General features: G+C 44.7%; 1 protein-coding gene across 1 annotated transcript in view; it reads left to right on the top strand.

Annotated features, from left to right (window-relative positions):
- Positions 1-650: 650 nt before the first annotated feature.
- LOC8042169 (4-coumarate--CoA ligase 1-like) overlaps positions 651-19,712 on the top strand; it is a 39,802-nt gene continuing 20,740 nt past the window's right edge. Inside the window, exons 1-5 of the mRNA XM_040215785.3 lie at positions 651-773; positions 3,805-4,006; positions 4,095-4,198; positions 5,793-5,995; positions 14,113-14,281. Of these exons, the coding sequence (XP_040071719.1) occupies positions 651-773; positions 3,805-4,006; positions 4,095-4,198; positions 5,793-5,995; positions 14,113-14,281 (801 nt within the window). The remainder of the gene's footprint in view (positions 774-3,804; positions 4,007-4,094; positions 4,199-5,792; positions 5,996-14,112; positions 14,282-19,712) is intronic.

The following is a 19,712-nucleotide window of genomic DNA, read 5'->3' as shown; positions in this document are numbered from 1 at the left end:
GACTAGACAGATAAAAAGGCCCGTACACAAGTGAAAATGAGCACTTGGCACGCATAAAAATATTCCATGTCATATATTGTGCGCATTAGGCTTATCGTTAAAGCACTCGCGGGTTTTATTAGAAGTACATCCGCAACTATTGTTGATGACGTGACTATCGCCGTACGCGTAGCTCCCCCATATGAACGCTGCGCATCTGTGCGCATCGGACAGATGTGTCCCACTTACGACGGGCACGACTGGTGTGGCGGTGTGCTTCACACTGGTGAAGAAGGTGCTCAGAACCAGGGTGGAGTACGTTCGTCTGTGCTCTTCCGTATGTGTCGGTAAAAATCTCCATTTTCTTAACAGAACCCCACTCCTTAACCGCAATTTCTCATTGTATTAAAAATTTTGGTGCGCATAAATTTATATATTTTTAATAACCAGAAATAACAATTTCGTGAATTAACAATTATGACCATGGTGATTACGTCTTTCTGACACAGTAACAATTTAAGAAGAGCTCCTGTGAAATCATCGCTTTCGCGTCTTAATGAAACACAGAGTCAATAATGTTCTACTCTTAATCATGTTTTATTTTTTTTAAGGAGTGTGTATTTATATGTCACTTTTACACCTTTAGAAATAACCACGCAAAAAAAAAAAAAATGACCGCAAGGATAATGGACCGAGTCATACACTCATCCCTCCCGGATTTCGACGTTGGAGACAGCTACGTTTCCCAATTTATAGAGCAGCGATTGAAGAAATTTTCAAACAAGATAATTCTTGTGAGTACGGCTTTATATACATTTAGTGCAGTGTGATTAGGAAACGTATAATTGCAATGATATAACGATCGAATTCTTTCCTGTTGTCTTGGTAATGCAAGACTTTTTGATTTCATATGGCTTTTATTACACTTCCGATTATTGTGCAATGAGAGGATTTGAAATATGTACCTAGTGCGTTGCACCGATATAAACACCGCAATGTTAAAAAAATGGTTTCCAGCGTCTGCCTACGTGACATTGATGAGGAAACATGCGTGGTCGATCAGTACATAATGCTGCGCTGCACTAAGAACGTAACTCCTCGTCTATTATCAAGTCACAAAAATATTGGTGACATCGTGCGCCGTTACTTTAGTGGTACTTTTGAAGAAATCAAAAGTAGCCTGATATGCCTTACAAAAGTAAAGTTTTAATTGGCAAAAAATAAATCATTTAGTGTTAGGCGATGTAGAGAAATCAAGAAAAGCATTAGTAACTAACGGGTCTTTGAGAAAACACCCGTTAGTCTGATCGTGTCCAGCGTCTGCTACGGAGCGGGTCACTACGAGCTAACCAAAACAGATGGGCGCAAGCTTGAAACTCTCAACCATCAGGCTATGAGTGCGTTCACCGGTCTCCCGAAGTTCACCCAAATCGGGAAGCTTCGGGAGCAAGCCCAAATGAACTCCCTGTGAGAAATAAGTCTCGGCTGGGAAACTGGCCTACCATGAATGTCTGCAGCATTCTCAACAATGCCGGGACATCCTCATGCTCCTCCTCGACCCCAAGCTGGACCTGCCGCCGCTGCAGCCGGACCTCCCACACTAGGAAGACCTGACAGGGATCACAAACATCAACCCCTTTTTCGAAAGAAAAATTTGTAAACCCTCGCTAGGCTCACCACAGCCCACGAGAAAATGGTCGGAACCTAGAAGCACCCGCTGCACACCAGACTGGTCGCCTACACGGACGCTGCAGAGGACTACGGTCCTACGGGGCCTCCGTGCTCCACCGCGGTCGTCGTCCCAGAGGATGTACATCTCCACGTCCCGTGAGCGCCGATCCAGAACCAAAATCAAGGGAGGGTAACTTGAAGCCATCACCCTGCCAGTCGAGACCCTTCTTCACGAACACACCGACCTTCGCCTTTGCGAACTGCAGGTCTTTGAAGACTCGCAAGATGCACTAAATCAGTGCAAGAAAGCCCACAGCCCGAGCCGCAAGGCGAAGCGCATCGAGAGACTCGTTTTGAGCCTTTTTCACTAGGGCACAGAAACGAAAGTTCTTTCGATCCACGCCCCAATCAAGGAAAACGAAGACGCTCACGACCTGTCCTCCTGTCGACGCTCCGCCCTTGCCTCTTGGCCCAGATGGTTGATTTTTCACTCCAATCAAAAGACCACGGGTACATGGCTTCCTGCAATCAGCAAGATACGTCCCAGGACCCGCAAGACAACGACCCGGAGGAGGAACGCCTCCGGATTCAGAAGGACTGCAAACTAAAGTTGTGGGAAATGATTCCACCCCGACAGCCTCCCCCCTTCCCCGGGCATCGGTCGGCGTAAGCGTGTTCTACTAATATCAAAGTCGACGTCCTCTGCACCCCAGCCCACTTAGCCAAATGGGGCAAGGGCCGGAAGACTGGCGAACGCACTAGATGCACATTTCACGAAAAAGCGGACGGCCCACACGTCCTCTGGACATCCCCCTACCATCAAGACATCAGAAGGAAGCACGTTCTTCCAGACAAAAACACCCTGGACGACTAGACATATCCCGCGGCCCTCCAAAAAAACAACTGGACTTCCTAAACCGCCTACTTGACTTCATTTTCGATGCCAGGCTGGACGACTACACGTGAGCCCACCATAGTGTGTCCATGGAGAATAGAAGGGTAGGAGAGGGCATGACGTCAGCCGCGTAGCCTCTATAAGCCATGCTCCCTTGACGCCTCGCCTCTTTCTCATTTTCCTCCTTACTCTCACCACATCACGTGACTTTAGCTAGCCTTCGTCTAGCCTTAGATCTGATAAAACCTACCGGACAGAGCGCGCTCAAGCGTGCAAGGAATCCTCCTACAATCAACCATGCATCTCGCACGTGACTTGTCACGTGCACAAATCGCCAGACAGATCTGCGGTCACGCAGGGCACAAAATCGTTTGAACTTTTTATGACTAGGCTTCACCAATATTGCAACGTGCTCCCTCCAAGTACTTATAACCTCCTTGAGTGTGTCTGTGTTCAGGCCGCGTGGCCACTGGAGCTCTCCCCTCCCCCCTCTCCACTGTTCCCGGCCTCAATAAAACGCTTTCACTCACTCACTTTCGGTATGAGGAAGCTAATATTTTGGCTGGTGCCGTCGAAATGCTGACTTGTTTATTACAGCTAGCGGTAGGAGCACAGAGTCTGTAGGTTGAACATGAGTTTCGGAACCGCAAAAGATCTCCAAGCAGCACAGATCGCCAGCCATTGGCCAATCATTGACCAATGGCTGGCAATGGTCCTTTGGCCAGTGGCCAGACAGTGACCACCCAGTGGCCAATGCTTGGTCAATAGAGGGCGATGTTTTTATTATTGACCCTATGAAGTCATTAATTAAACTTACTTTAAATAACTCCGTTCTTTGCCGCCTAATTGCAGAAATAGTCTTGTTTTTAATGGTCGCCGAGTCGGGTAAGCAAATCCTAAAATGAAAATTGTCTCTAAGCAACCTTTTTCGTTTCGAAACTTGACGCAGTTAACAAAAGACCCTGCATATTACAGTCTCATTTATTCTGTTAAGTCGCAAAAGTGCGCCGCATGGCCAGTCCCGCTCTCCCATAGGCCGCCATTTTCGCTTGGGAACATACCACTAGTTCTTAAACCGACGAAGAGAGGCACTGATGGCGCGAGAAACGTTTCGCGCCATAGCGGCACGCACGTAGCGGAGCGTATTGCACAAAACCGAGGCGAAGTTCAAAAAATAGTTTTGCTTTAGCACCATGAGACCGATCGAAAGCCCTTTTTTCTCAAAACAATTCCTTTTTTTTTTTCTTTTTTTCTTCTAGGTTGACACCCATCAAACATTGACCGGATCTCAGCTCTTGGAAAAGATACGTAAATATGCGGTTGGTTATCAACAACACGGTGTAAAACCGGGCTCCAATGTCTGTGCGTATGTTGGCAACGCGGTTGAAACTGTAGCAGCAGCCTTCGGCGTTGTGTTCGCGGGCGGTACGCTTGTCATGGCAAAGACGGCCTACGTGGCAAGTGAGTGCCCTCAACGCCTCGGTCTCAATAGAGAATTCTAATCGCGGCATTTAAAAAAAGAGGACTGATTGTGAAATCACTCTTTCAGGGGAATTGCTGTACACGATTGAAGACTGCCAGTGCACTTTCCTACTAACTGATCAAGAAAACGCACCAAATGCTGCCAAGGTGGCAATGCCATCAAACATTAAGGTGAGATATTATGATCTTTTTATCGGGTTGAGGTTTAATCAGTCTATAAAATCTTTTTTTCTTATACTTTTATTTTCTAGAATAAAATATTATATTTAGGGTGTTTCTTCATCCACGCTAGAAAAAGAGAACGTTTGCCACTATGTCCCACCAGTTAAAGTGATACAGGAAAGGTATTTATGCTCGCCGAGGTTTTTATTTGAACATGTCCTTTAAGAGTCACAATATGGAGAACATAGTTTGCAAATAAAAATCCGTTGTTTATAATTTCGCTAAAACCAGCCGGTCGAAATCTGGCCGGTTTTAGTCACGCTAAACTCCCTTTTCTATGGTCCCGTGGTGTTCAAGCTATACCTCCTAAATATATTCAAAATCGTAGATCGACTAAAACAAACATTCAATATTTAAAACAAATATGAACCACTTTTTTGTGGCTTTCAAAAAGCTGCGAACACGTTGATCGCAAGAAAAAATGTTGTACAGATCACAGAAAGTACATGTACACGTCATTCTCAACATGACGACGTACCACGGGCTACAAGACACGATGGCGGCACACGACGAACCAACGTAGCGACGGATGTGCGGCCTCTACATCGGAACTGTCGTTTGTGGTAGAGGCCAGTCGACATTTAAGCGCAGAACATTGAGCGGACGGGGATAGAAGTACGAAGTAATTGCACGACAAACGGTGCACGCAAATTCTTCGACGTCTGCGTCACTCGCCGGAGAAGCGGAGAAAAAAAAAGTTGTCGGGTGCAGCCATCTGACTTCCGGCCATAATCCTCCGAGTTCGTAATTCAACTTTGGTTTCGAGCGGGTTTTTTTTTTTTTTTTTTTTGCTTTATTAAACATATATTTGACTCAGCAGAAAAATATTGATTGGGTAATCGGCTGACTTCATATTAAATTGCCCGGCAAAAATATAAAAAGAATTGAGGAATGTCAGTTTTACTTTATATACATCGTAGTTTTTTTTAACGTGAGAGTGCAGACCAGGTAATTAGTGTTATTGTTTGTTGTTTTCTAAGATAAAGGGATATATGTTTCGAACTGTCTTCTAATAAGAGAACCAATCAAGGAGTTGACGGCAACTGCTTCACGGAACCAGCACCCCATAAAATAATCAAAGAATGTAAACAGCCTCTTCTACCTCTCGGTAACGTCATCATACCCGGATGATATCAACTCAACATTTGGGCCCTGGCCGGACGCGTTCCTCGACGCATTAGGTAATTGTACATAAAGCCCTGTTGTACATGACGCAGCACTCATGATCAGTCTGAGCCTGCGTATGACCTCACTGTGAATACGTCAAAGTTCCAGTGCCCGGACTTCCATTATTCAAGGTGGCGTAGATTGGACAAATTACCAGTTACGGGCATACATTTTAACATAAAAAAACCTTATTATGCACATCTGTCTGTCGTATACCTTTAGAAAGTTTAATTCCTTTTCATTCAAAAAGCAAGGTACTTTCGCTATTTTGACGCTTTATATCTCTATTGTAGTGTCACCCACATGCTTCAATTATTTTCTTCCACCGTGCAACCAACACAACTAATACAAGAAAAAAAAATCCTTTGATTCGCAGGCATTGTTCTCCGTGGGAAACTCGCCAGGTTTCGTCAATGTTCTCCAGTTTCAAGAACTTTCAGACGCCTCATTCACGCCCCATGCACCTACTAACAACGAGGAAGAGGTCGTCACAATAGAGTATACATCAGGATTAGAGGGTCCCCCGAAGGGTGTGGAAGTTTCGCACAAGGCGTACTGTGCCGCGTTTCACACATTCAGGTACGCGCTGATCAAAATGTTGGAAATTCAGCCGTTCTTAGAAGACACTAGTTACATTATGTCACACTGGCACCGTTTTATGTTTGTTTCTTTACCTATGTACGGAAGCAAAAAAATTAAGATTATATAGTTTTTCGAGTCTCGGGAAACACTAAATTCTGCAACAGGGATCGGCAACCTGCGGCCCACCTGCCGCATGCGGCCCGTGCGGCAGTTTCATGCAGCCCCCAGCACGACACCAGAAAAGCATTGCCCCTGCCGCTTCCTCATACAGACTCAAGATCCACGCGGCAGTTTTGACCTTAAATGGGTTTAGACAGGAACAAGGAGCACTTCCAATTGGCATTGTCAGGCATCCCCAACTTGGGCGGAGGACGCCTTCACTACCTTTTTGCCTTTTTTTCGCCTGCCCCCTCCTTCCCTCCTTCGTAAAGTGGCGTCTGCCCACTTCCGTGTCTGCTTCGTGACGATTCGGCCAGCCGCTGCAATAGGTGCCGACCTCTGATCTACAGGGTGCGCGAAGTATGTGAGAAGAAAATTTCAAGGTGCGAAGCTTTTCATACTCTGACTACAAATATTTCTAGATGCTTCACTTCCTTCGACTGCATCTACGTTTATTTATCTAGTGTAACAATTTAAAACGGCAGCTTGCAGTCTGACAGACAGAATGATAGGGAATGCGAACCTGGTTGCATTAGCCGCCCACCACAGTGATTTGGATAGAGCCACCTTCTTGAATTTGTCAAAGTTATTTGTTTTCAAGATCAAAAATCAGCTTACGGTTTCTGAACAGGACGTTTTACCTGTGGCCAGTCAAAAAGAAGAAAAAAACATTCCAAGCGGTCAGACGTTGCGAGGACGGCTGAGTTTAATAGAACATGTAGGTGCAGAACATTTTGAACAACGACACCAGCAAATCAATGAAAGCTATTATTAAGCAGCTCTATGTGGCCGATTACAGTATCGGGCTTGTGGTGCATGAGCGCTTTAGATTCGGTCCTACGTGATAAAAAGAGGGCAGTTTATGCCCTACAAAAAACAGAAACACCGTGTCATCCAGTCCACATGCTTGTTGAGCCAGCTCAAGCATCCTAAAAACCGGATTTTTTTTTCAAAAATAACTTTTATTAGAACCAAAAGGTCAACAGGAGGATTGACAGGTGAATTTGTGCGAGCCCCGATTAGGTCCCTATGGATTCCAGGTCAAAATGTCCATCGAGACAAAATGTCCATCGAGTCAAAATGTTCACATTTTGACTAAATGTCCAATCGGGTCAAAATATCCATCCAGTCGAAATGTCCGTCGAGACGAAATGTGGAATCGGGTCAAAATGTTCATCGACTCAAAATGTTCATGAAGACAAAATGTCCAAAAGTGGTCAAAATGGCCACGTCAAAGTGCTCAATCTTAGTTGAGTGACTGTCCACTCCCCTCCGTAGTGGCTTCGGGGACCCAGATTAACACTAAAGGCGCTAAATTCTTTTGTCGGCCAAGGTCAGTGGAGGCACAATTTTCTTCCGAGGATTTCGCCCCACTAGATCCAATCGGCCGGTGACCCCGTTTAGCACAAAAGGCGCTTGTCGGTACGACCAGATTCAACCTGGTTCGCGCACGGTCGGCCTCATTTTTGCGCACGTCTGCGTTATACAAAGAATAAACTGTTCCGAACAAGATCTCGAGTCTCGCTACCTCAAGAAACAAGTTGACCCAGCTTCTTGATTCAACACGTTCTTCTTGGAACTGGTGAGTGGAAAAATTGTTTGCTTAAAAAAACTTCTTTTACCAACTAAATGTATACACTCGGAGATTATCAGTTACCTAGGCGCTCGTGAAACAGAAGAAGGGTATTAATTATGTCTTGTGGATTAATGAAATGTTTACTTGAGTTCTACCTGAATAATTAGTTTTCGAATAGTACAATAATACTTTTAATGTGATATATTCTTAATATTATCTGCAGATTTAACGAAAGGACTACTGCGACGACAGCAGATCAGCCTTCATCGACTGATTTCGTGTCGACATTCGGCCCGGCTTTTTTAAGTCGACCTGTGATGCAGCATCGAAGTAAGCGATGGACGACGCTGTTCTCGAATTTTCTTACAAGTCAACACATCCAAAAGATTCCAGCACAGTTTACTATAGGTGTGTCGGTTGCCACTGCCTGAGTCAGCAAGTCGGATCAACTGAGAGGTGCTCAGTGGCTCACCTGACACTAAGGAACGGCGTACTGGCCACCGATCCAGATCGGCCGTCGACATCCTACAGGTGCAACCCGTCTGGAGACTTGAATGCTTTTACCGTTCTTTCAAAACGCTTCATGTATGGGGTACGAACCAATGTCCGCAGCAGCCAAAAAAGACCGAGAGAAGCATTTGACGAAGCCGTCTCCTCTATTCCTGAAAGGTTTGCCGATTATGGCGACACCGTTCGAGGGGAAATTTAAGCACAACTCACTACGGATTTTCTACCAAGCGACGGTGCTTTCCACGGAATAGACACCACGCAGCGTTGAAAGGAAACACTCTTGAAGCCATTCTACCTGAGCGCCGTGTCACTACGGATTCGCAAGTGCTTTTTCAACTGGAAGACAAGACTGAAGGCCGGCGGACACTGGTCTTCTACGCCGAGAAGGACCTCGATGCCCTCGTGGGCGAAGCACAAGTTCTGGGCGACGGGAACTACAAGCACAACCCCCCCCCCCCCCCCCCGCCCCCCGAGTTTCACCAGCAAGGACAGCTCTACACCTCCACACCTTCATCAAAGAAGAAGCACACCCTGTGCTTTACTCACTGATGCAAGCCTGTGATGTGCAAGCATAACGCCCAAGGAAATAGGGGATGTAGAGGGGCAGACTCCTTGTCCCATATGTAACACCCCAAAACAACAATTTGGCACTCGATCCACAAACGTTGGACCGATGATACCAACTTTCAAAAGCGGTTCATAGTCGACAGATACAACTTATTGAAATACCTGATGTACGCATTAAAAGCTACAGTAAGACAATCAACGTTTTATTGGCCCTGCTGCAAAACTTCAGTGCTTTTGTTTTCTAGTCTTTGATACGCACATTAGCTATTTAGTACGTTATATCCAACAGCTATGAAACCACTCGTAAAGGTTGGTATCGCCAGCTCGACGTCAAGTGGACTTAACCTCCAAATGTAGGTTTGGGGTGTTACGTATGGTACAAGGATTGTACCCCTATGCACCCCTTATTACTACGAGTGTATGAAGGCGTGTTTCGGTGCCTGCAGGCGCCAATGGAGCGACGATTCGGACATATCGGAACATTATCAAAGATGGCTACGTGAGTGTTCGATTACGACCTCGCAGCAATTCAAGCTGCAATCAACGTGTTGAGGACATCTTAAGCACGGCCCCAGGTGAATCATTCACGTCTTCATAAAGCGGGGCACACTCCTAATTCTTTTGTTTTGTGGGGATGCATTGCGTGAACTTGAGAAATGTAGACCTGCCACTTATCGAAGCATTGAGCACTTGCCGTTGCTCTTTAGACGTGGAGTAGCATGCAGATCCCTTTAAAAAATCAATGATTCGCAAAAACAATTCATCATGCTCCTTGGATTCTCTAAAATGAGCCTTTTGAAATAGCAAGTGACGAGCGCCCACACGCAAAAGTAAAATGCATATTTATGACAATGCGTCATTAATTCTCTAGTACAATCATGCTTTACTCTCGAGTTGGGTAGATGAAAATATGACTTTCTTAAGTTGGTATACAAAAACGGGACGTGACCTTTGGCTTATTTACAAGCTTAATACAACTACGCTTTTTGCATCACAACAGATCCGAGGGTGCGCCTTCCATTTAGCATAGGCTGTTTTTACGCAAGGCGAGACGAGCTGGACCTCAAGACACTCTGCAGGGATAACCCTGCGGTCCACGCATGGTTCACAAGAGTGAGGCACCTTCCCTTAGTTTCGGACGCCTCCCGTATGGAATTTGCTAGCGACTTGCTCTCAGACAAGCCGAGCATTCAGCCGCTGAACGCTGCACGCCTGCACTCTAAAAAAAAGTATGTGCGTCTACCTTCCCGCACAACACTCGGAGAGCCAATCACCGCAACTTATGGAGGCGACTCCTTGAATGACGATGCCGAAACATATGTTTAGACCAAAAAACGCACTCTGAGTTGTGACATTAAGCAATGCAAAACGTCACGCTTGCATTACTTAATGTCCCAACCCAGACTGCGTTTTTTGGTCTAAACATATGTTTCGGCATCGTCATTCGCTGAGTTGCCTCCGTAAGTTGCGGTGATTGGCACTCCGAGTGCTGGCGGGAAAGAAGATTCACATACTTTGTTTTAGAGTGTGGACCAATTCGAGAGGTACTTCAGAGGGCTCTGGCTTACCAACAGCCTGCTCAAGGACATTTGGGGGCAATTCGGTAACCGAGGTGTCAGGAGAACCAGCAACGTCGAGGGCTGGCACAACGGTCCGCATAGCCAACTGCCGAGCAACCATCCCGACCTGGCCCAGTTTCTGCAATTCCTGAAGTCGGCTCAGCATGCAGCGCAAAACAGGATTCAAGCGCCACTGCTTAACCCTCTGGCCTTGGCTTGTCCGCAATCCCACTTCATCCAAACCAGGAACAGCAGACTGCACTAGGAAATGGACGTCTTTACATCTGTCATCAGCTCTCACCAGCCCTGATTTGTTGACGTCCGTAATTACATCGACAGAGTTGCCAGCAATGGTGCGCTCCCAATCTCACATTGAGCTGACTAACGGCGCTTGAAAAGGCAACACTATTTTTGCAAACGTGGAATAAACAGACTTGTAATGAACCACGTGTCATTTTTAATTCGTTACATGCTGTATACACACTGTATGGCATACGATAAAACTCCTTATTCTGAAAGCTCTTGCAGCCTTGTCTAATCTTGCTTATATCATAATGATCGAGTCAGATATAAAATAGCCACGCGCGAAAAACTGCAGGAGGCACAGAATGCGCCGACCCCTGTCCCAGGCCTTCTGACTAATGTCACTTCTTTAATTCTAACGATGGTGCAGTCATATGCCCCCTCTATCGAGGGAAGGGAGCTAGGATGGCAGCGAACAAAGTATGCGATGCCGAATCTGAAGCATGCTGCGTGTCTTCGTACACACTGCGTATACATGTTCTCGCCCTATCCGGGGGAAAGATTCGGAGTGGACGACTAAAATAAGGCGATGACGATTGCACGTGCAATCAGCTATTTCGTCTTGCGTCTCGTTTAAAACGATACTGCCGCAAACGTCCACCTGTCAACCTCGTGGACCTGGACACGGAGCACCCTCCTTGGTTTTTAAATATTAAAATTGGCTCAATATAAGATAACATTTAGAGATTACAACGAAAACATTCAAAAAGATACAGACAAAGGAGACGACAAATAACACTTTTTTTTTCGATCGTGTCTTTTTGCGTTTTTTTTTTTTCATTCCTTTTGGTTATGAACAAACTAGCTAATCTAAAGTTTTAGTAAGCGCTATTTCATCTTAGCTTCGATCACCTTATTCTAATTACAAAATCTATTATTGCGTTTGCTGCAGTTATTCATCACGTTTAATTATATAGCCTTAGGTGTTTCCTGATTTGCAGGTCAATGAAGGACACCCTGTTTAAGCATCGCAAAAATAAGGTAAATATTGCGGTCAGCATCAACCCCTTCAGTATATAACTCCAGCGGCTGGAGCAAGGAACCCAGTTTTTCAGAGTATAACGCAGTCTGATTCATCTTAGGCAAGGCTTAGACATTTTCAGTGCTGAAATGGTGGTCGACAGAGCCCGCGAATACTTGAAGATTAAAAGCATCCGTAACCGAAAACAAACCCCAATTGTTAATTGAAAAAAAATCACCCTCAACCTTATAACCAGAGCACTAATCTGGAATTTGGCATTTTCTTCCAACAGCTAGGGTTACATTTTAGTGGACTTTCAGCGTCCGCAACATATGTTAGTCTTCTTCTTTTCTTTTTTTGCAATTAGAAATATTTTTTTCTCCAAAAAAAACTTTGTCAGATTTTCCCAAGTCATCAGACTACTACTGTTTTAGCGACACCCCGGGGCGTGTGTAAGCGTTCGGAATTCCAAAGACGTCCGTCTCAGCATTATGCAGTGTCAGAGTGTGGGCCAACGATACAGGATGTTCAAAGACGTCGAAATGGCTATCGGGTGAAAACATTCACTGATTCGAAATTTCCAACCGGATTAAAAGGTCCAAAAAGTTAAAATGTCGAACGAGACGAAATTTCCACTCAGGTCAAAATGTCCAAAGAGTCGAAATGTCCAACGATACGAAATGTCTAACCTGCAGGTCAAAATGTCTGAAGAGGCGAAATGTCCATTGAGACGAAATGCCCAATATTCGAGTTTCTAACATGTTGGACATTTTGTCTCGATCGACATTTTGACGCGGAATCCTGTGCCACCGCACTTCTTTCAACAGCGCTTGAGGTTTAATTCAAAGGCCTACATGGAGGCCCTGGACACTTTGACAAAGCATGGGATAGAAGGGATGGCTGAGGAGAGGCCATACATTTTTCGAAGTGACTCCGCTTTATGCCACATGGCCCACGCGACCCAAGATTGGCTGGCTCACAACCTCTATGACCACGTCCATGTGGCCTCCTAACTCTTCAGATGCAAAACCTCTTGACTGCTATGTCTTGGGCATCACCGAGAGAGAGAACATCAAGCTGAAATCAACCCCACAACACCAGAGCCATTAAAGGCTGCCATCGTAAACGCTATGGCCATCAACGAAAACCACTTGATCAGGGCAAGCGTCCGTTATCGAAGCCGCATCAAGTCAGTCAAGGTGGTTTTATGGAAGAAAGTTTGAGGACACGAATAAAAACAGTATCTGTACCAAGTTACGTGCAAAATATCTTAATGACTTTTTTAAACATCTTTATTTTGTGAACTCACCGGCATGTTTTAAAATAACTCGCGGATTTTGTATATATATTTTCCGTCAAGCAGACTTATTTTAAAATATTTCTTTTGACATAATCGAGCGCTAGCTTATTTTATGCAATTGCTTAGTGGCATATAGAGATTATACTCTGTTTCATACCTAGCGCAAAACGCTGTCAGAGCTGCTGACGCGAGCATGGGGAATGTTGTCCCAGATTATTCGCACGTGTTCTCGCGCAAACGAAACCACAGATGAAGTCACGCTCTGACGCCAGTGTCTTTGACCGTACTGTATACTAAGTATGAAACTAACTATAATTACCTATATAAATATTAAAAATAGCCATAGTAATTGTCAATTTCACCCTGCTTGAAATATTTTATAACGCTGTGAAGCGATGGGGAAGGCGTATTTTGAAGTATTTTCTCTCGAAATCAAACATATTGCGCCCATAGGCAGTGAAGTGTTGTTCGGTGCTCAAAGTCAGGGGGTCTCGGAGGACCTCAAACCCTCCACCCCCCCCCCCCCCCCTCCGGATTTAGACGGGGAGTCTGAAGCCCCTTTGGTGAGTAGATCGGACCGTCGCGCCCCTAGCGACGAAGTTGAGAGCTAAACCCATGGGTAAAATATGAATTATTTGGGCCTGTTTTTGACGCAGCGTTCGGCTTACGTGTTACAATGAGCTTCCAAACGCTGACACGATGTGTAAGCGTTTGGAGACATGCGCACGTTATTAGATTAAAGGCAAGCTGCTGGTCACAACCACCGGTCTAAAGATCTAAGCAGGTCAAACGAAACTGGGTGCCGTATTTTTGTGCGTTGTTTGCTCGTATGCTCCTTTATGTAATTATTGCGCGTTTTATGAGCATATTTATCCAACAAAATTTTTACATTCAAACCATATCAACGACAGGGAATTGGTACGCACGACCATTACAAGCAAGGTCTCCATTGTTTTTCTGCGTGGTCTATCCCCTTTTCTTGTTTTGTTCTGTCTTGTCCTCTCTGCTGCCGACCGGATCACCCTAAGGATATATAATATTTTGCACATAGAGCTTAAAAGTGAAATTCGAGTTGGGAAAGCCAAAGTTTCAGGATTTTTTAAGCAGCTGTTTCTGATGGTTCTTGAACTTACATATACGTGCGGTTGTTGATGTTTCTTTTTTTTTTTTTAATTTCAGCTCTGTTAGAATGTTCACTGAAGAGGATGTTTTTCTTGGCTGGATTCCTTTCACCAACGCAGGGGGTTTTGGAGTGACCCTGTTTTTCGTGCTTTTAGGGACAAAAACAGTCATGACTGATCCTTTGATTCCGAACAAAGCTTTCCTGGAGACTCTCAAGACCCATGAGGTAAGAAATATCGGGTGACATTAAGAATAACGATCGTCTCTCAATATAATGAATTAGTGACAACCCGCATAATTTTACCATAAAGGGGCAGACAGGGAATCATTTTCATAGTAAATTGCAAAGCAAAACCACTTTTACTAAAAGATAAACGTTGAATTCTTATTCTTGTTTCAATACACTAGGCTGCATGTTGCTGTATTTTTTTTACGGTAGTAAATTTTGAAAACCTGGCCGTGAGGGCGGTATTTCCTTTTTTTAGCGTATTCTTCAAAAAAACTCTTCAGGTACGAGCTTTTTTGCCATTGGCATTGAGTGGGTGTTTAAATAAGCAAGAACATTTTAAAAATCTATTCCTAGTAAAACCACACTCCCTGCTCGTGTGAGCTTAATTTTTGCATTCTTTATGTAGTGTTTACTTTCAGTCAGCATTCCACAGATACATTTTGTTATAATAGGCCTACCAAAACGTACTTGAACCAAACAAGCGCAATCCAGTGTCCCATCCACCTGGCCAAAAACAAAACGATAACACTTTCAGTTTTTTGCGTAGCCTGTATAATTAGCTCGCTTTTATATGTTCAATATATGCCTGCTTTGTTTAACAACCACCAACTCGCCACAATCAAAGAAGCGTTGCTTCATCTCGCGTCTATATCCTAAACGTTTTTTTCAGCGATATTTTGTTGCAGGACACCATTATGACGGTACCTGAGCTGAAATGAAATAAACAAACTAAACAGCTTCACTTATGAAAATGAAACTAATTCTTCTAGCAGAGACTCTTTTTTGCTCAATAAGAAAAGCTGGGTTGCTATTTTCTCACAAAGTTCAAACAGAACTTTATGTCAGACACCCTTTTTTATGTCGTGCACCATGGTCTTTCTTAGAAATACTTGCAGCTTTATCACTAAGGCTGCTATCGCTGTTATGGCGCTGATAACCACGACCTAAATATAATAATGATCACGCTGAGCTAAAGGACTGAGCTGAAGACAGGGGGTTCATTTCCAACAATCACCGAACTCACCCTCAGATTTCAAAACATTACCTCGTCAAACACACGGAATAACAAGTTTATTGCAAATACAATTCTCCTTCACTACAGTTTCGTATAATAAACAGAACTAACGCGTGCTACGTAATGAACATACCAGGGCTGGCTTGCTAGAAATGCGTTTCAGCTGACACGGGGTAAAGAAAGCACTGTCATAGCCTCCTCTATATTGAAAAACCTGGCAGATCGCCACAAGACGCGGCCGCCCAAATGGAAAAGGTAGAGCGGCAAATAACAGGTGAGAGGAGAGCCACGTAACAAGCGCCCCGCTGCGGCGAGACGTCGAAACATACTGCTCCCGAGAGATAGAATGTCCGCTCGTGCTCCTGGCGTTCCTCGCGCTACCGCTTCTTTTCTCGTCGGTTTTGAAAATCATGTATCGAGTCCTCGCGGCTGCAAAAGCTGTGCACCGACTACAGGCTCCTTGAGAAATGCCCTCTGCTACCAAATCCACACGCTCCAAATCTGCAACCGGACGCACTGTGGCTCCGCCGCCGAAGAGCCAGGCATTGTGAGTATAGAAAAGGCTATGGCACTTTAAACGCTAAAGCACGCGAGTGTCTTTAGACGCGGTGTGAGTGCCGCTCAGCTCGTGCACTGCCTTTAACAGTGCTTTCTTTTCCCCAGTCTCAGCCAGACTTGTGCGTAGTTCAACTACTCTGCTCAAGTTACTGTAGTTTAACTGCTTTTCTGAGTAACTTCTACTCAAATTAGAAATTACTTTTGAATTTTAGTGGTAAGTTTGTTGGTCAACAAACATTCCTGCACAAAAAAAGATATGATTTTGGAAGATCAGCTGATGTTTGCATAGAAGGGGGAGCACACGGCGTAGGCTGGGGATGGGGGAGGGGGGGAGCGTTTTGGAGGGTCCAAAACCCTCTAAACTTTGTACGAGCCCCCCACTGTAACAACTCTCTACGAGACGCAGGGAACGGACGAACACGTCGCAAGTGAGGCCCAGCAAAATGCGGGATTAGCGCCGAAGACTGGCATTTCTTAGTGTACGGAAGCTCAGGGAGACTTGACTTATCTCCCCAACGTCGGAACTCTCGCCCACTACAGGAGGTGTACAACTCCTTTAGCTCAGTTGGTAGAGCGTTGCACTGGAAATGGCGAGGCGGATTTCTTAGGTCGCGCACCAGTCACCTAGCTCTGTTTGGAGATTTGTGTTTGTCCTTTGTCCCTCTTGTTCCCCTTCTCCAGGGATTATTTTCGTCATTCTTCTCCAGCTCGCTTGCACATTTTGCACTTAATTGCACTATAGTCAGTTTCCCGTGAGCTCTCTCGGAGGACGCTTCCTCTCCCTCTCTCCGCTGACATTAATGGGCATTATGCTGCAGCTTAGAGAAGAGCGAGGTCACGTAAGCTTCTCGCTGTAGTTCCTTCGGCTGCCACACGCGGCTGCAGGGGGGGGGGGGGGGGGGGAACTCGACTTTTGCTTTGCGAATATGCAGCGGAATCGCGACCTTTTTTAATGAAGGAGATGGTTTCTCTATCCTCCGGGACACGATAAAACACGTAAAAGTGACGAGATGCAAAATTATTTTCGTCTTAAAATCGTTGCATTCCCCTGTTAAATCAAATAAGTCCGATTTAAATAAAACAAGGTAGATTTGCTTGAAATAAAAAAAAAATTTACGTTGCTCGTGAATTTGCATTGCTACAACGGAAAGCAGTAACAGTGTTTGATCAGTTTGTTTAACAGCTCGTTTGTACACGATAACTTTAACATGGACAAGAGAAGCTGATGAAACTATCCCTCCTATGCATTCGTTAGTAAGATTCGTTTATCCGTGTTAAAATCTTCAGAAACTGTAATCCTTCCCTAACCTTAGCAGGCAAAAAAGCTAGCAGCTGCCTCGGTGTCGGTCCTGTTTTTAGGGCTTCAAAAGGTGAGCCCGTTCCTAGGGCTGACACCTTGCTTGCCTCACATCTCTAAAAGCCAACAACATTGGTGCCTAAAGGCACTCTGTGTAACCAATTTAATCGTGACTTAACAATGTTTTACGTTCTGCAATTCAATATATAGGTTTTTGTCCATTGAAAGAATAATTTTGCATTTTCGGCGCAAGGGCAGCTCTGGCGAAAAAAAACGTTAATTTAACGTTACTGAATTTGCATGTATGATGATAGCCTCGATGGCAGTTTAAAAATATAGGATAAAAGATGCGAGTTTCTAGAAAAAGTGTCCCGCAGATGTAACACACTTGCTTAGTTTTAGGTAAGTGATAACAGGCCTGGTTTTTTCCAGGAATGTAAAGAGTTCCTTGTAAGAAAAAAGTGAGTTGTCTGCTAAAAAAGACAGGATGAAACGGAATTTGTTGCAGGTGTAGAGTTCTTAAAGGCTAGGCACTGCTCGAACACTTCTTGCACAGATACAGGTGGGTCGTCGTAAGGGGCTCTTGGCATGTAGCACATCGTGGTAAATTTTCCCCTTTCAGCAAGTACCGATGTGAAAGCCGAGTGTGGCCAATAATCAGGCGCGTCAGGACAACGTTTTGCCGTCGTGTGAGATCTTGTATCATAGGCCGAAGGAATTTAAGGCTTAAAAGCATAGGGTACATCGTTAGTCTGTTGGCTCTAATGCCTGGTTCTCTTCCCTCGTAGATATTTATTGAACAGCTCTTGAACGTCTGTGAGCGCAACTGTCAATGTGGCAAGGGAAGGTTCATGAACATTTTGATCAGCATCCTTAGCTTTCTCGTTTCTAGTTATTTGGACGTGTCCTGGAACGCACCAAAACTTCACGTACCTGTTACGTGATTGTAACGTATAAGAAGCTTTTTGATCTTCCCAACCAGAGGGTGGATGGATCTGCTTTGGTTCGTTAAAGCTTGCAGAACGCTTTTCGAAGCACCGAAGCACTGAAGATGACTAAGCCCCTCCATGTGCAAAACTTCATATATTTGGTTGCTTTGTATATTGCCAGAGCCTCTGCAGTGAAGATTAAAACAGAAGTGGGTAGTCTAAAATTCTTTGTCATGGTTTGAGCAGCAAGGGCGCAACCTCTCCCATGGCAAAATTTCACTGGCAGCCGGAACGACATTATTTAGTCGTGTGTAAGGGTCTTGCAGCAGATGGCTCACCCTGATGCCAAATGGATGCACGAGTAAAGGTTTGTTGCCGACTAATTGTACTGACCTGGAATCAATGGCATCGTTGTGACAATTGTGGTCTGTAAAAGAATGGCAATGCTGATCGCGTACAAAAGTGACAGCCTTTTTTTACATATAAACAAGGGAAGTTCATTAGCTATGTTGTAAATGCTTTTAATCAGGGATGTTCGGAAGCCCCAGTGCAAATAAGAAGGCAATGCGTGAACCACTGGATCAAGTTTATTAGTCACAAATATTCGCACAGCATTGTACACAATGTTTTCATAATCAAGCTTGGAGCGGATGAATAACCGGAAAATTCGAAGACATAATGTAGTAGTTGAGGCCCACGACGTACCGCATAAGCGTTTTAGGATGTTCGCTATTTTTGGGCCCCTGTTACAATTATGTTACTCAAGAGGTTCGAAGGTCAGCTTTTTATCAAATATTCTTAGAAATGTATGACTACTGCGGACGGGCAATTTTTTACCGTAAAGTTGAAGTTCAGGAGCCAGGTGCACTCCTCGTAGACGCGTGAAGTGCACAGCTGCAACTTTTTCGGTGGAAAAAATGAAGCCGTTCTCTTTGTCCCATTTCTCTCGCTTATTGAGTCCCAGTTGTAGCTGTCGCCCGTTAAGTTGCTTCCGTGGAACGATATCTGGAGATCGTCAACATATGCACAGTGCAAAAGAGCCTTCGGAAGTTCTTCAAAGACCGAGTTCACCTTGACTAAGAACAATGTTGCACTCAAGACTCATCACTGAGGGACCCCCATTTCTTGACCAAGAGGCTGTAAAATGATTCCGCTCATTCAAACCTGGAAAGTGCTTTCCTCTAAACAAAAATTTTTGAAAACACGAGCATGTTTGTCCGAGCTCCATATCTTCTTTGGTCGTAAGGATGTCACGACGCCATGTCATGTCGTATGCCTCTACGAGGTCGAAGAAAATGGTAAGCAAAATTTGTTTATGTGCAAAAACATTCCGTATCCAGGTTTCAAGGCGTATGAGGTAGTCTGTGGTGCAATGATTCATGCGAAAACCACACTTTGCCGGTGAGATTATGTTGTTAGTTACTAGAAACCACATTTACCTGTTAACCCTCCTCTCAAGAACCCTACAAACACAACTCGTTAAGGCGATGAGACGATAGATCATTGGATGTGTGGGGTCCATGTCGGTTTTAACCATAGGAATAGCTGTACCCAATCCTACACGAGCTCGGGAACCCTCCACTAAGCCACAGCCGGTTGAAGAAACTGAAGAGTGCATGCTTGGATTTT

The sequence above is a fragment of the Ixodes scapularis genome, unplaced genomic scaffold (assembly GCF_016920785.2).
Source record: "Ixodes scapularis isolate PalLabHiFi unplaced genomic scaffold, ASM1692078v2 PGA_scaffold5__190_contigs__length_132052651, whole genome shotgun sequence".
NCBI lineage: Eukaryota > Metazoa > Arthropoda > Arachnida > Ixodida > Ixodidae > Ixodes > Ixodes scapularis.
The sequence above is the reverse complement of the archived record's forward strand: the minus strand, read 5'-3'. Positions and strand labels throughout refer to the sequence as shown.